The sequence below is a fragment of the Oncorhynchus mykiss genome, chromosome 18 (genome assembly GCF_057628025.1).
Source record: "Oncorhynchus mykiss isolate SJ-2025 chromosome 18, ASM5762802v1, whole genome shotgun sequence".
In the NCBI taxonomy this organism is placed as follows: Eukaryota; Metazoa; Chordata; class Actinopteri; order Salmoniformes; family Salmonidae; genus Oncorhynchus; species Oncorhynchus mykiss.
Window position 1 is genome coordinate 1,784,671 of NC_143039.1, and position 15,330 is coordinate 1,800,000.

At 47.1% G+C, this 15,330-nt stretch overlaps 3 protein-coding genes across 9 annotated transcripts in view; 2 read left to right on the top strand and 1 right to left on the bottom strand.

Moving 5' to 3' along the window:
- The first annotated feature begins 2,860 nt into the window (after nucleotides 1-2,860).
- On the top strand, nucleotides 2,861-5,884 carry LOC118947135 (uncharacterized). The gene has a single exon (XM_090206921.1). It carries the CDS (start codon nucleotides 3,191-3,193, stop codon nucleotides 5,477-5,479), a length of 2,289 nt encoding a protein of 762 aa, XP_090063047.1. The 5' UTR covers nucleotides 2,861-3,190; the 3' UTR covers nucleotides 5,480-5,884.
- Nucleotides 5,885-6,857: 973 nt separating this feature from the next.
- Nucleotides 6,858-13,704, bottom strand: LOC149975344 (golgin-45-like). 3 transcript variants are annotated; one of them, XM_090206923.1, is made up of 8 exons: nucleotides 13,576-13,704; nucleotides 13,325-13,342; nucleotides 12,936-13,095; nucleotides 12,257-12,783; nucleotides 11,174-11,373; nucleotides 10,953-11,081; nucleotides 9,340-9,586; nucleotides 6,858-9,234 (listed from the first exon to the last, which is right to left on the bottom strand). In XM_090206923.1, the coding sequence occupies exons 3-8, from the start codon at nucleotides 12,961-12,963 to the stop codon at nucleotides 9,046-9,048; spliced, it is 1,320 nt and encodes a 439-aa protein (XP_090063049.1). In that variant the 5' UTR covers nucleotides 12,964-13,095; nucleotides 13,325-13,342; nucleotides 13,576-13,704; the 3' UTR covers nucleotides 6,858-9,045. The 3 variants fall into 3 exon arrangements, with proteins under 3 accessions (XP_090063049.1, XP_090063048.1, XP_090063050.1); XM_090206922.1 differs by having other exon boundaries at nucleotides 13,325-13,475; nucleotides 13,576-13,663; XM_090206924.1 differs by lacking the exon at nucleotides 13,325-13,342 and having other exon boundaries at nucleotides 13,576-13,651.
- A 97-nt stretch (nucleotides 13,705-13,801) lies between these two features.
- LOC149975345 (DNA excision repair protein ERCC-5 homolog) overlaps nucleotides 13,802-15,330 on the top strand; it is a 23,601-nt gene continuing 22,072 nt past the window's right edge. For 3 of the 5 annotated variants that reach the window (XM_090206915.1, XM_090206918.1, XM_090206919.1), the window contains exons 1-3: nucleotides 13,802-13,955; nucleotides 14,060-14,165; nucleotides 15,185-15,330. The exon at nucleotides 15,185-15,330 is cut by the window's right edge and continues 30 nt beyond it. In XM_090206915.1, the coding sequence (XP_090063041.1) occupies nucleotides 14,078-14,165; nucleotides 15,185-15,330 (234 nt within the window). In that variant the 5' untranslated portion in view covers nucleotides 13,802-13,955; nucleotides 14,060-14,077. The remainder of the gene's footprint in view (nucleotides 13,956-14,059; nucleotides 14,166-15,184) is intronic. The other 2 variants (XM_090206916.1, XM_090206917.1) reach the window with 2 other exon arrangements.

Consider the following 15,330-nt stretch of genomic DNA (forward strand, 5'->3'; position numbering starts at 1 on the left):
AATTATATATATCTTTCTTGACTTACTTTCAACTTGTGCAGTTCCGTCTATCACCAATGCTATAAATGACACAGAGTCCACTATCTTCACATGAAGGATTTCTGGGTCCTGATGTTGATTCTCAGCCTGTGGTGGCCTTTTTACAGAAGCTCTAACAGTACATACATCCCAGGTACACTCGAGTAGGGAGAGATTCCACGTCAAAAAAGATCACTAGAAGAGACTAACTCTTCTCCTTCTTGCCATTAACCATTTGATTCAGTGTTCATCGATCACTCCTGGAATATCCTTAAATAAAGCAATAAAACATCCTCTGAGACTCCAGGAATGACTTACTAGACAGGTGTCCTCCCTAGACAGGTGTCCTCCCTAGACAGGTGCCCTCCCTAGACAGGTGTCCTCCCTAGACAGGTGCCCTCCCTAGACAGGTGCCCTCCCTAGACAGGTGTCCTCCCTAGACAGGTTCCCTCCCTAGACAGGTGTCCTCCCTAGACAGGTGTCCTCCCTAGACAGGTGTCCTCCCTCGACAGGTGTCCTCCCTAGACAGGTGTCCTCCCTAGACAGGTGTCCTCCCTAGACAGGTGCCCTCCCTAGACAGGTGTCCTCCCTAGACAGGTTCCCTCCCTAGACAGGTGTCCTCCCTAGACAGGTGTCCTCCCTCGACAGGTGTCCTCCCTAGACAAGTGTCCTCCCTCGACAGGTGTCCTCCCTAGACAGGTGTCCTCCCTAGACAGGTGCCCACCCAAGACAGGTGTCCTCCCTAGACAGGTGTCCTCCCTAGACAGGTGTCCTCCCTAGACAGGTGTCCTCCCTAGACAGGTTCCCTCCCTAGACAGGTGTCCTCCCTAGACAGGTGTCCTCCCTCGACAGGTGTCCTCCCTAGACAGGTGTCCTCCCTAGACAGGTGTCCTCCCTAGACAGGTGTCCTCCCTAGACAGGTGTCCTCCCTAGACAGGTGTCCTCCCTCGACAGGTGTCCTCCCTAGACAGGTTCCCTCCCTAGACAGGTGTCCTCCCTAGACAGGTGTCCTCCCTCGACAGGTGTCCTCCCTAGACAAGTGTCCTCCCTAGACAGGTGTCCTCCCTAGACAGGTGCCCTCCCTAGACAGGTGTCCTCCCTAGACAGGTGTCCTCCCTAGACAGGTGTCCTCCCTAGACAGGTGTCCTCCCTCGACAGGTGTCCTCCCTAGACAGGTTCCCTCCCTAGACAGGTGTCCTCCCTAGACAGGTGTCCTCCCTCGACAGGTGTCCTCCCTAGACAGGTGTCCTCCCTAGACAGGTGTCCTCCCTAGACAGGTGTCCTCCCTCGACAGGTGTCCTCCCTAGACAGGTGTCCTCCCTAGACAGGTGCCCACCCTAGACAGGTGCCCACCCTAGACAGGTGTCCTCCCTAGACAGGTGTCCTCCCTAGACAGGTTCCCTCCCTAGACAGGTGTCCTCCCTAGACAGGTGTCCTCCCTAGACCGGTGTCCTCCCTAGACAGGTGTCCTCCCTCAACATGTGTCCTCCCTAGACAGGTGCCCTCCCTAGACAGGTGTCCTCCCTCGACAGGTGTCCTCCCTAGACAGGTTCCCTCCCTAGACAGGTGTCCTCCCTAGACAGGTGTCCTCCCTAGACAGGTGGCCTCCCTAGACAGGTGTCCTACCTAGACAGGTGTCCTCCCTAGACAGGTGCCCTACATTATATCCATCAGCTTGTTTGATGTCCAACAGACATATCTTCTGTTCCTCAGAAATAGGAAAATAAAAAACACCAGGCAATGTATATAAACCCTAGATGTATTTAAACCATGGATTGATGATTCTATGTATTGGCCATTGAGAGGCTTTAAAGCGACTGGTCGGCCATATTGCCACTCCCCAGTAGGCGCAGTCTTCCTTTGGAGTGAATGTAATTCTACAGTATTTCAATTAAATATGCACTATGCAGAAATCACTCCACCATTTCCTGGTTGCTAACATTTAGAATAGTTCGCCTCATTTCAGTTTATGTGACAAAACAAGCAAGTCTAGTGTAGAGAATCATTGTACCATCTAAACTGCTGTGAAATATATTAGCCATAACCAAAAAATATATATTTTCAGCGGTTTGAAGCTGGTGTGCAAAACCTAAAGTAAAGGACACAAAAACGAAAAACAAACTTACGTGAAACATAGAGATAGGACACATCTACTGATTCTTAGACTTGCTTTCAATGAGAATGACAGATCTATAGCACACATTTCTATGTGAATTGGGTGGGGTTTTCTAAAAACGTTCATATTGCAGCTTTAAATGTTTCATGGACAAAATTACATGTATTTAAGTATTTGGGAACAATAACATTAGTAATCTAAAACAATTATACTTTAAGGAATTTTTTTAAATTATAGTTTATGTTTCGCTTACATAATATAATTTAAAAGTATGCATTAAGGTGTTTGTAATATAATACATGTGGCAAAAAAACGAATGTAGAATATTTAGCTAGCAACCTCCATGGGAATTCGCTATTAATTGTGCTAATTTTGTTAGCATTCTGATAATAGACGCCCAATGGGCTTTCCAAAATTGGCTTTACAACGGTGGGGGAGTGTCAAGATGGAGGCACTGTGGCTTCAACACAGCGTCCCCTATCAGTCACCTAGTTTATATATGAACCATTGAGCAGGACTCAGGTGAAGTTTAAACTCAGTTGGTAGTTTAGGGTAATTTCCGGTTCCAAATTGTCTCTTGCATTAAACGTTGTTTACTATGTATTGACGTGGGAAAATAACATATTTTTTTTGTGTATGATTGGTGAAATGTGAGACAGTCTTCTGTACAAATTGTTATGCCCAGAACATTAATCCCGGAACAAATATTTTTTTGCACTTGCATCAGCACGACTGAATAATGGCGTTGCACACCTTTACAACGTGACCTTTCGACATTTTTTTTCGATGAGCACGGATGTAAAATTGAATTCAGACTGACACAAATGTAAGACATTCAATAGAATATTACCACGATTATATGATCCATTCTGTTCTTGTTGAGAGTGGACCTTAATTGCAGTTTGTATGATTTTTTTCTCTCTCGTGATTATGGAATATAAACACAGTCGCTTTCTATCTTGTCTGCACGTCGAACGGTATTTCCTCCTCTCCCGATGGACAGTTCTGGAACTTTAAATATAACGACGTGAGTGTCAACATCTTGACTCCATATGCATGTATCATCAAACCATTGAAATGATGAGGTTTCTCACCCCACCGCTTTTGAACGAGCTGCGGCGGCGTCTCCCGCTGGTATCCACTGTCGCAAATAAACAGCTACCACTCACCTGCCTTCTCCCACCCCACCACTCTGCACCCCTAAGCCGGCCTCTCTATACTGGGGCCACACTAAGAAAAGATGTACCCCTCCCTCAGTCTAAAGAAGATCAGACTGAAGAGAAACTGGACCTGGACATATGGAAATCTGTGATGAGGTTTCAGGTCCCAGCGGTGGAGGAGGAGAAACAGGGAGGTGAGGAGGGAGGTGGTGGTGCTGCTCCTTCAGGACCAGGTGGAGGTGTAGCAGGGCAGGAGGAGGTCTCCCCACTGGAGGCCACCAGAGAGCTGGTAGTGATGTGGCGTCAGGCTGGGAAGCTGGTGCCAGAGACCATGACTGACGAGGAGCTGGGGATCCTGGCCGAGTTCCAAACCAAGTCCTCCAAGAAGAAGTACCTGAAATACCTGGCCATCAAGGAGAGCCACAAGAACAACCACAAGCAGAAACAGGAGAAGAAGAAAGCAGAGAGGAGCGAGAGGTTCCTGGAGGACGATAGGATCAGGCCTGGCGGTGTGAGAGGAGAGGAGGGGGAACTGAGGAACACTTTCCTTCTCCAGTTCTGGGGTCGTTCCCTGGACAAGCTGCTGGGGTGGAGGTCGGCCCAGGCCGTGGTGTTCGGTCAGCCGCTGGTGTTCGATATGTCCTACGAACAGCAGATGACGCGTCGGGAGGTGGAGAACACTGTGTCCCAGCTGATGGAGGTGGAGGGCTGGAACCGCCGTGCCCCGGACCCCTTCCACCTACACTTCTGTAACTTGCAGCCGGACGGGGGTTACCACAGGGAGCTGGTTAAACGCTACGGCGCCGAGGCCTGGGAGCGCCTCCTCATCACCTCCACAGAGCAACGTCACGTGGACCTGTTCCCCCGGGACGACCTGGTCTACCTGACGGCGGACTCCCCCAACGTCCTCCGTACCTTCGACAACTCTAAGGTCTACGTCGTGGGCTCCATGGTGGACCGCTCCATCCAATCAGGGCTCTCCCTGGCCAACGCCAAGCGTCTGAAGCTGAATACGGCCCGTCTGCCGCTTGACGACTTCCTCCAATGGGAGACGGGGGCCAAGAACCTGACCCTGGATCAGATGATACGCATCTTGCTGACACTGAAGGAGAGTGGGAGGTGGGAGGAGGCGCTGGAGCACGTACCCAAGAGGAAACATGATGGATTCTACCAGGAGAAACCCCAGCGGGACAGGGGCTCAGATAAGGACGGGAGGTTTAGTGGCAGAACCAGAGGAGACACAGGGTTCAGGGCTGGGGACAGAGACAGAGGCTCAGATAAGGACGGGAGGTTTAGTGGCAGAACCAGAGGAGACACAGGGTTCAGGGCTGGGGACAGAGACAGAGGCTCAGATAAGGACGGGAGGTTTAGTGGCAGAACCAGAGGAGACACAGGGTTCAGGGCTGGGGACAGAGACAGAGGCTCAGATAAGGACAGGAGGTTTAGTGGCAGAACCAGAGGAGACACAGGGTTCAGGGCTGGGGACAGAGACAGAGGCTCAGATAAGGACGGGAGGTTTAGTGGCAGAACCAGAGGAGACACAGGGTTCAGGGCTGGGGACAGAGACTGTGATAGAACATTCAGAAGTGGGGACAGAGAGAGGGCATTTAGTAGAAGAGACAGTGTATTGAAGAGTGGGGACAGTGACAGAGCAGTCAGGACTGGAGACAGTGACAGAGCAGTCAGGACTGGAGACAGTGACAGAGCAGTCAGGACTGGAGACAGTGACAGAGCAGTCAGGACTGGAGACAGTGACCGAGCAGTCAGGACTGGAGACAGAGGAGACAGTGACAGAGCAGTCAGGACTGGAGACAGAGGAGACAGTGACAGAGCAGTCAGGACTGGAGACAGAGGAGACAGTGACAGAGCAGTCAGGACTGGAGACAGAGGAGACAGGACTGGAGACAGTGACAGAGCAGTCAGGACCGGAGACAGAGATGGTATGGAGGAGTGGAGACAGAAACAGATGAATGGTGTGGTCAGAGAGAGAGGATCCGCTAGCAGACATAAGGACAGTGTATTCAGTAGCAGAGACAGGGTAGCAGTCAGTAAGGAAGCAGCAGGGGATGCAGAGAACAGACAGAACACACAGACCACCACCAGGGTACGGACATCACTAAAAACCAAGATGGAAGATCGGAACAGTACAGCCAAGAGCGGGAAGAAATTGCGGGAGGAAGAGTAGCCTTATTGGGCCAAATATTCTGAGACATTTCTCCTCTGAATGTTCTTAGGTTTCACCCTGTTGTGTTAATGGATTCAGAGATGACCTGATGAAAAGCACGTCTAAATGCCTTGAACACTTGACAGGTGTGGCATATCAAGACGCTGATTAAAACAGCATTGGTCATTACACAGGTGCACCTTGTGCTGGGGTACAATAAAAGGCCAGTTCGGCAACAGCTTCAGGTGGACCATGAACAGAAACATGTTTTGATGAGCAACTCAGTGACTGTTGATTGTTTGGAATCTTTGGCGTATTTGCTACTTTGTGTCAATGTACACCGAGGGGAAAAAAATAAACGCAACATGTGACGTGTTTTATGAGCTGAAATAAAAGATCCAGAACATTTTTCCACATGTACAAAAAGCTTATTTCTCTCAAAAAAATTGCACACATTTGTTTTACATCCCTGTTCGTGAGCATTTCTTATTTGTCATGATGATCCATCCACTTGACAGGTGTGGCATATCAAGATGCTGATTAAAACAGCATGGTCGTTACACAGGTGCACCTTGTGCTGGGGTACAATAAAAGGCCACTTTGGCAAAAGCTCCAGGTGTGCATTCCTGCAGTCAGTATGCCAATTGCAACGCTCCCTCAAAACTTGAGACATCTGTGGCATGGTGTTGTGTGACAAAATCACACATTTTAAAGTGGCCTGAGGGAGTGTGCAGTTGGCATGCTGACTGCAGGAATGTCCACCAGAGCTGTTGCCAGAGATTTTAATGTTCATTTCTCTACCATAAACTGCCTCCAACATTGCTCCCTCCCTGTGCGTCTAACCGGCCTCACAACCACAGACCAGGTGTAACCACGCCAGTCCAGGACCTCCTCATCCGGCTTCAACACCTGCAGGGGGGGGGAGAAGCTCTTTCTGATTGGGTGGGTCTGGCTCCCCGGTGGGTGGGTCTGGCTCCCCGGTGGGTGGGTCTGGCTCCCCGGTGGGTGGGTCTGGCTCCCCGGTGGGTGGGTCTGGCTCCCCAGTGAGTGGGCCGATGCCCTCCCAGGCCCACCCATGGCTGAGCCCCTTCCCAGTCATGTGAAATCCATAGATTAGGGCCCTAATGAATTGATTTCAATTGATTGATTTCCTTATAAACTGTAACTCAGTAAAATCTTTGAAATTGTTTTCATTTATATATTTTTGTTCAGTATATTTAACCACAAAATGTTCATGTCATTATATTGTCTAGCTGAACTACAGTTTTAAATTAAAAACCATTTACTCCTGTTTAACCTCCATTCATCCTGTATTCAAGCGTTATGACTTGGACAGATTCTCACTAAACAGACAGTAAATAGATGGAACAAATCTTTCATTTTGTTCTCTGACATGAAGGAATTTAGAAAAATCTTTACAAAGGGAAAATGGTCAACAACAACAACAACAACCGTGAACCCCCCCCCCAAAAAAACATTATTATTTAAACTTTCATCTACTTTCGTTTTCTTAAAAGTGAAATGTTTTCATTTGCTTCATCGGGGAGATACAGTGCCTTCAGAAAGTACAGTAGTCATAACCTTTGACCCTGAAATCAAAATGGATTCAATTTATATATATTCTTTTTTATCTCACCCATCTACACACAATACTCCATAATGACAAAGTGAAAATGTGTTTAGAAATTTTAGCAAACGTGTTGAAAAAATAAATGAGCTGAAATATCTCATGTATTCACACCTTAAACACAAGATCAAATCTACACTAGAGTTGCGACCGAGACAGTGGATGTTCCTGACTAGATAGTTTAGACTTAAATCTACTTGAACATCTATGGAAAGACCTAAAAAAAAAATGGCTGTCTAGCAATGATCAACAACCAATTTGCCAGAGCGTGAATAATTCTCACCCATCTACACACAATACTCCATAATGACAAAAGTGAAAACGTTAATGGTCAATACTTTGTATAAGCACCTTTGGCAGCGATTAAAGCTGCTAGGCTTTCTGGGTAAATCTCTTAAGAGCTTTCCACACCTGGATTGTGCAACATTTGCCCATTTATTATTTTCAAAATTCTTCAAGCTCTGTCAAATTGGTTGTTGATCATTGCTACTCAACTATTTTCAGGTCTTGACATAGATTGTGAAGTAGATTTAGGTCAGCAGTAACTCGGCCACTCAGGAACATTCACTGTCTTCTTGGTAAGCAACTCCAGTGTAGATTTTGGCCTTGTGTTTTAGGTTTATTGTCCTGGTGAAAGGTGAACTCATCTCCCAGTGTCTGGTGGAAAGCAGACTGAACCAGGTTTTCCTCTAGGATTCTTCCTGTGTTTAGCTCCAGTCTGTTTATTTTTTTATCCTGAAAAACTCCCCAGTCCTTTACAAGCATTACGATTACAAGCATACCCATAACATGATGCAGCCACCACTATGATTGAAAATATGGAGAGTGGTACTCAGTAATGTGTTGTATTGGATTTCCCTAAACGTAACACTTTGTATTCAGGACAAAAAGTTCATTTCTTTGCCACATTGTTTTGCAGTATTACTTTAGTGCCTCGTTGCAAACAGGAAGCATGTGTTGGAATATTTGTTATTCTGTACAGGCTTCCTTCTTTTCACTCTGTCATTTAGGTTGGTATTGTGGAGTGACTACAATGTTGCTGATCCATCCACAGTTGTCTCCTATCACAGCCATTAAACTCTGTAACTGTTTTAAAGTCACCATTGGCCTCATGGTGAAATCCCTGAACGGTTTCCTTCCTCTCCGGCAACTGAGTTAGGAAGGACGCCTGTATCTCTGTAGTGACTGGGTGTATTGATCCACCATCCAAAGTGTAATGAATAACTTCACCATGCTCAACGGGATATTCCAATTTTCACACATCTACCAATAGATGACCTTCTTTGCGAGACATTGGAAAACCTCCCTTGTCTTTGTGGTTGAATCTGTGTTTGAAATTCACTGCTCGACTGAGGAACCTTCCGATAATACTGAGATGAGGAATTCATTAGAAAATCATGTTAAACACTATTATTGCACACAGCGAGAGTCCATGCAACTAATGTGACTTGTTAAGCACATTCTCACTCCTGAACTTATTTAAGCCACAACGAGAGGGGTTGAATACTCGATACAGTAACTGAAAGGTTGCTGGATCGAATCCCCGAGCTGACAAGGTAAAAAAATCTGCCGTTCTGCCCCTGAACAAGGCAGTTAACTGACTGACACGTGTTGTATAATTTTGACCATATTATTTTTGGGAAGCCCAATTGATTCCAAGATGGAATACTTTCAGATTCTCCGAACTCACTTCCTTGTTTAAATCACTTGCTCTGCTCACGTTCTGAAGCCCACAATGTCGTGGGAGGTTCTAAGAGTTATGAGACGGTGACGGTCTGAGAGATCAGCCAATTAAAATCAGCGGTTGTTTCGTCAGCTTCTGCCGTGCTTCCAGTCAAGTCCCGCTCTGAGGCCGCTGTGAAACCAGACAGTTCGACGGAGGGAGAGCCGACTGGTGTTCCTCACAGCGGCCAGCGCTGACCTGTCCAGGTTAAAGGTCACGACCCCTGCCCTCTGACCCCTAGAGGACCAGGATGTCTCCGCTGCAGCGCTCGCAGCAGTTGAAGGTGATGTTCTCATAGCGAGTGTAAGGGTGGAACCGGCCGATGCTCTTCTTATTGGTCAGGAAGGCCGAGGGGGAGGTGATAGAGAGGGGGGAGGGCTCTTCCTCGTTGTCTGAACAGGAAATAGGGTCCAGGATCTTCAACACCTGAGAAGGGAAGGAGGAGAGAAAGACAGACAGAGTGAGCGGGTTGTTTCTGGATAGAGGCCAGTGTGAGAGTCCTGCTGGGGGAGTCCCCACTCCACTTCCTACCTTCTCAGCCATCTTCTCAGCAGGCGTGTGTGAGGTGTTAGGGAGCTCTGAGGCCTGTCTTCCTTTCCCCAGCCCGGCTCCACTGCTGCTCCCTACTGGCCCAACCTTCCCCAGCAGGCGGGAGTTGATGGCGTCCGCCAGCTTGTGATTGGCTAGGGCTAGTTCTCCCGTGCTGAGTGGCTGGCCACTGGGGTAGTAGGTCTGCTGTCGACCCCACTGGAGAGAGACCAGCAGCTGCTCCAGAGACCTGGGAGAGAGACACACAAACACATCATCTGTATAGCCGGTACTGTGGTGGGTCTCTCAGTTACTTTATGTTCCTATGTGAGTTTTACCACTAGTGTGTTGTATAGAAGTCCTACTGTACCTGTGGGTTAGCATCATGTCTGTGTGGTGTACCTGTGGGTTAGCATCATGTCTGTGTGGTGTACCTGTGGGTTAGCGTCATGTCTGTGTGTTGTCCCTGTGGGTTAGCGTCATGTCTGTGTGTTGTACCTGTGGGTTAGCGTCATGTCTGTGTGTTGTACCTGTGGGTTAGCGTCATGTCTGTGTGTTGTACCTGTGGGTTAGCGTCATGTCTGTGTGTTGTACCTGTGGGTTAGCGTCATGTCTGTGTGTTGTACCTGTGGGTTAGCGTCATGTCTGTGTGTTGTACCTGTGGGTTAGCGTCATGTCTGTGTGTTGTACCTGTGGGTTAGCGTCATGTCTGTGTGTTGTACCTGTGGGTTAGCGTCATGTCTGTGTGTTGTACCTGTGGGTTAGCATCATGTCTGTGTGTTGTACCTGTGGGTTAGCATCATGTGTGTGTGTTGTACCTGTGGGTTAGCATCATGTCTGTGTGTTGTACCTGTGGGTTAGCATCATGTGTGTGTGTTGTACCTGTGGGTTAGCATCATGTCTGTGTGTTGTACCTGTGGGTTAGCATCATGTCTGTGTGTTGTACCTGTGGGTTAGCATCATGTGTGTGTGTTGTACCTGTGGGTTAGCATCATGTCTGTGTGTTGTACCTGTGGGTTAGCATCATGTCTGTGTGTTGTACCTGTGGGTTAGCATCATGTCTGTGTGTTGTACCTGTGGGTTAGCATCATCTCTGTGTGTTGTACCTGTGGGTTAGCATCATGTGTGTGTGTTGTACCTGTGGGTTAGCATCATGTCTGTGTGTTGTACCTGTGGGTTAGCATCATGTCTGTGTGTTGTACCTGTGGGTTAGCATCATCTCTGTGTGTTGTACCTGTGGGTTAGCATCATGTCTGTGTGTTGTACCTGTGGGTTAGCGTCATGTCTGTGTGTTGTACCTGTGGGTTAGCGTCATGTCTGTGTTGTACCTGTGGGTTAGCGTCATGTCTGTGTGTTGTACCTGTGGGTTAGCGTCATGTCTGTGTGTTGTACCTGTGGGTTAGCGTCATGTCTGTGTGTTGTACCTGTGGGTTAGCATCATGTCTGTGTGTTGTACCTGTGGGTTAGCATCATGTGTGTGTGTTGTACCTGTGGGTTAGCATCATGTCTGTGTGTTGTACCTGTGGGTTAGCATCATGTCTGTGTGTTGTACCTGTGGGTTAGCATCATGTCTGTGTGTTGTACCTGTGGGTTAGCATCATGTCTGTGTGTTGTACCTGTGGGTTAGCATCATGTCTGTAAAGAACTCGTCTCTCTCACTCAGCAGGTCTGTGATGGCGCTCTGAGCCTCTCTGGTCTGGTGCTGGAGAGAAACCCTGGCATTGGTCAGCTCCTCCGCCATCACTCTTGAAGAGATACCACACACACACAACAGTCAGTCGATACACACCGACACACACACACACACTCCTTCCCTCCGTCACCGCCTCACCCCTACCTGGACGCCAGGAACTTGCTCCTCCAGACATCACATTGTATAGACATACGTTCCAGCTGTTCTGCTGTGGAGGCCCGGCTGCGACCCAAAGCCTCGTTCTCTAAGATCAGCTGGTTCTTCTCTCTGGCCAGACGCTCAAAATGGTACTGCAGGTCATCACCTACAGAGGCTACCAGCAGCTTCTTCAACTCTCTGTTCACCTATGGGACAATACAGAGCTGGTGTCGGTTCAAATATGGACCAGAGTACTGTATTTCATGTGCCAACAGATTCTGAAAACACAAGTACTATCCTTATCGGGACAACGGCAAGTGCTGAAAACTCAGGATCCAGATGAACTCCTACAGTCACTGAACAAAACTCAGGATCCAGATGAACTCCTACAGTCACTGAACAAAACTCAGGATCCAGATTAACTCCTAGTCACTGAACAAAACTCAGGATCCAGATTAACTCCTACAGTCACTGAACAAAACTCAGGATCCAGATTAACTCCTAGTCACTGAACAAAACTCAGGATCCAGATTAACTCCTAGTCACTGAACAAAACTCAGGATCCAGATTAACTCCTACAGTCACTGAACAATTCCAAATAATGTGTTTCATAGTGTTAAAGAACCAAATGCAGCTGTTTTAAAAAAAATCTCTCAATATCAAATTATTTCTGGGGAACAATTTAAGGTCCTCACCGTGATCGTCTTCAATTAAAAATTGTTTTATAAAAAGAAACAGAAATAGCTTCTTAGCTAAGAGTAATTTCTCAAGCAAGAATTTAGTTAGGATTGTCTGGGAGTGGCCTGAGTGGTGAAGGGAAAGCTGAAAACTAGCTGTTATTGGCAGAGAGGTTTGGAACTCTTTCTTATTGGTCTATTCAATTATTGGTCTGTCACCAGGCAGACCAAACCTCCACCCCACCAAAACAGGCTGACATTTCAGGAAGTCTTTTCCAACAGCTCTTACACTAAAAGGGACTTATCATAATTTTCACAGTAGTTCTCCAAACTCAGTGTGGAAATATATATAAAACACAGTAATATGATGTTTTTGATGGCACTGAGCCTTTACGTTAACTCATTTACCCACCTCAGTCTGCACGTGGAGCTGGTTGAGGAGCCCCTCCTTGTCCTGCAGCAGTCTTCTCTCTGAGTTCTGCAGCTTCTCCATGGCTCCTCTCAGGTCCTCCAGAGGAGGGGAGGGAGAGGGGGGCCGCTCCTCCATCTGCTGCCCAGCCCAGGCCTCTCCTTTCTCCTCAGCCGGACCCACATGACCCCCACTCCGGCTGATGGCGGCACGGGGAACAACGATCCTCACCGCCTCCACCACCATGCAGGCCTCCCGGGGAACCTTCCCCAGGTGAAGCACCCCGGGGGGCTGGGGGGCAGACGGGGTGGCTCTGGGACTGGCTCTGGGGCTCTGCTGGGGGGTGGAGTGGGGGCTGTGCTGGAGGCTGGCGGGGGCAGGGTGCGTCTTCTTGGGGCTTTGTTTGGGACTAGCTACCTTAAGTAGTGGCACCGAAGACAGAGGCGTATCCACGGCACCGATCTCCTTAGCGACTGGGGGCTTGTCTGTCTCCATGCCGTCGCCGGGGCCCCTGACTGGACGGACGGAACCTGGCAAACATTCTGGAATGTTATCTCTCTCTCAATGTATTGGCTGGAGGAGTTATCAGGTCTCAACATGGCTGTGTGTGATTGGCTGAGAGGATGCAGGGGGAGGATGTAAACAACAGTCTGTGGAATGATAGGGGGTGATAACGGCTTACCTCTGTCTGCTACTGCAGCGGTAGACATGATGGTAGAGGAAGTCTTCACAACAGTCCAGTCGAATGGCAGAGGGACAGGGCGGTGGATGACTTCCAGGATGGCAGTTTAGATCGCTCTCCCGAAGACAGACAGACAAATGTTGATTCTGAGTTTACCACCCTGTTAGACATGTTAAATAAATCAAATAAAATAAGAAAGTAGCGAGAGAATCTGGCACAGCTCCTGTAACTAGCGAACGAACTAGCGAACTTTTTTCTGCCTTCAATTCTTTATTTTTGAATATGTTTTGAATTGGTAAAATGAAGAGTCAAAACAGCTGCCCTTTCCAACTAGTTGTTTACTTGGCTAGTTCAGTCTCTGGCTGAGCTCCAAGGATAAAATAACTCACCTGTTATCTGTGGAGGAGCTTTAACAGCAGTGTCAGCACATGATCAACACCCAGCCGGTTAGATAAGGATATAAGAGAACGGAGTTCAGCTTTCCTCAACTAACAGTAACTAACAATAAAGCAAACCGAGTAGGAAACAACAAACCATGCCCTGGACATAAACGTGTAAACATTGTTAACTAACATTAGCAGTGTAAAGTAGAGAGATATCAAAACGGTATCAGAATAAACATGCACATACTGTTATTTACCCGATTAAAAATATTTCCTCTGTTAAATCTTGGTCGCCATCTTGTTTGTGTTCTCACCGACCGGACACTGTTGGCTTGGCGGACGTGGAGGGGTGTCCGACAGGAAACAGACTCTGAATCAGCTTGGACGATTTCTCATCCATAGTGGGGACAGTAAACAGATATCCCAAATCTGATTCACGATCAGTAAACGGAAGTTGAGACGACAGCGTTACAAAATTACCAAACCGCGGAATAATAATAATAATAACCGGAACTATTATCCGCACTACTGTGTTCCACCGTAGGAAATAAAATATTGTTACACCCACAGAAGACAACTTTTTTTTAAATGTACCGAAGATAATCAATTCTGGTTAAACTATTGTCCTTTAGTACAGGTGAGTTTGATATCCACGTGTGTGTATTTGAATCGAGCTTTTCAAATAGCTACTACGATATGGGCGATTTGCTATAGTCTTATTTTGGTCTTGATGTTGTCTAGGCTGTCACTCGGAGAGCAATGGGGGTACACGGGCTGTGGAAACTGCTTGAGACCACCGGGAAGCCCATCAACCCCGAGACGCTCGAGGGCAAGATCCTGGCTGTCGGTATCCTTCCGAAACACCACAAGGAGTCCCCCCACCTATCGCTCTCTTAAACTCTTTCTCTCTCTCTCCTTGTTCTTGACTTTTTTAAAGTAGTGTTCCCCTGCGTCTTCCCCTCAATCTCCCACCCATACCTACTGCACATCCCAGTCATAACATGTGTCTGCATCTTACATAGAGTTAGTGTCTAGTGAATTTGTGCAGTAACCAAATTATCCCATGTGTAACTCTGTGTTGTTGTCTGTTCACACTGCTTTGCTTTATCTTGGTCAGGGTCGCAGTTGTAAATGAGAACTTGTTCTCAACTAGACCTACCTGGTTAAATAAAGGTGAAATAAAAATAATTTTACAAATTTGGTCACATACACATGGTTAGCAGATGTTAATGCGAGTGTAGCGAAATGCTTGTTCTTCTAGTTCCGACGATGCAGTAATAACCAACGAGTAATCTAACTAACAATTCCACAACTACTACCTTATACACACAAGTGTAAAGGGATAAAGAATATGTACATAAAGATATATGAATGAGTGATGGTACAGAGCGGCATAGGCAAGATGCAGTAGATGGTATTGAGTACAGTATATACATATGAGATGAGTAATGTAGGGTATGTAAACAAAGTGGCATAGTTTAAAGTGGCTAGTGATACATGTATTACATAAAGATGCAGTATATGGTATAGCTGTTCAGTATATACATATGAGATGAGTAATGTAGGGTATGTAAACATTATATAAAGTGGCATAGTTAAAGTGGCTAGTGATACATGTATTACATAAGGATACAGTAGATGGTATAGCTGTTCAGTATATACATATGAGATGAGTAATGTAGGGTATGTAAACATTATATAAAGTGGCATTGTTTAAAGTGACTAGTGATACATGTATTACATCAAGATGCAGTATATGGTATAGCTGTTCAGTATATACATATGAGATGAGCATATAAACATTATATAACGTTAGCTAGTTGTCTGCCTGTGTCTGTAGAGATCCTTGACCTGTCCCTCTCCCAGACATCAGTATCTGGTTGAACCAGGCTGTGAAGGGTGTGAGAGACAGGGAGGGTAACAGTGTCCAGAACGCCCACCTCCTCACCCTGTTCCATCGTCTCTGTAAATTGCTCTTTTTCCGCATCAGACCTGTCTTCGTGTTCGATGGA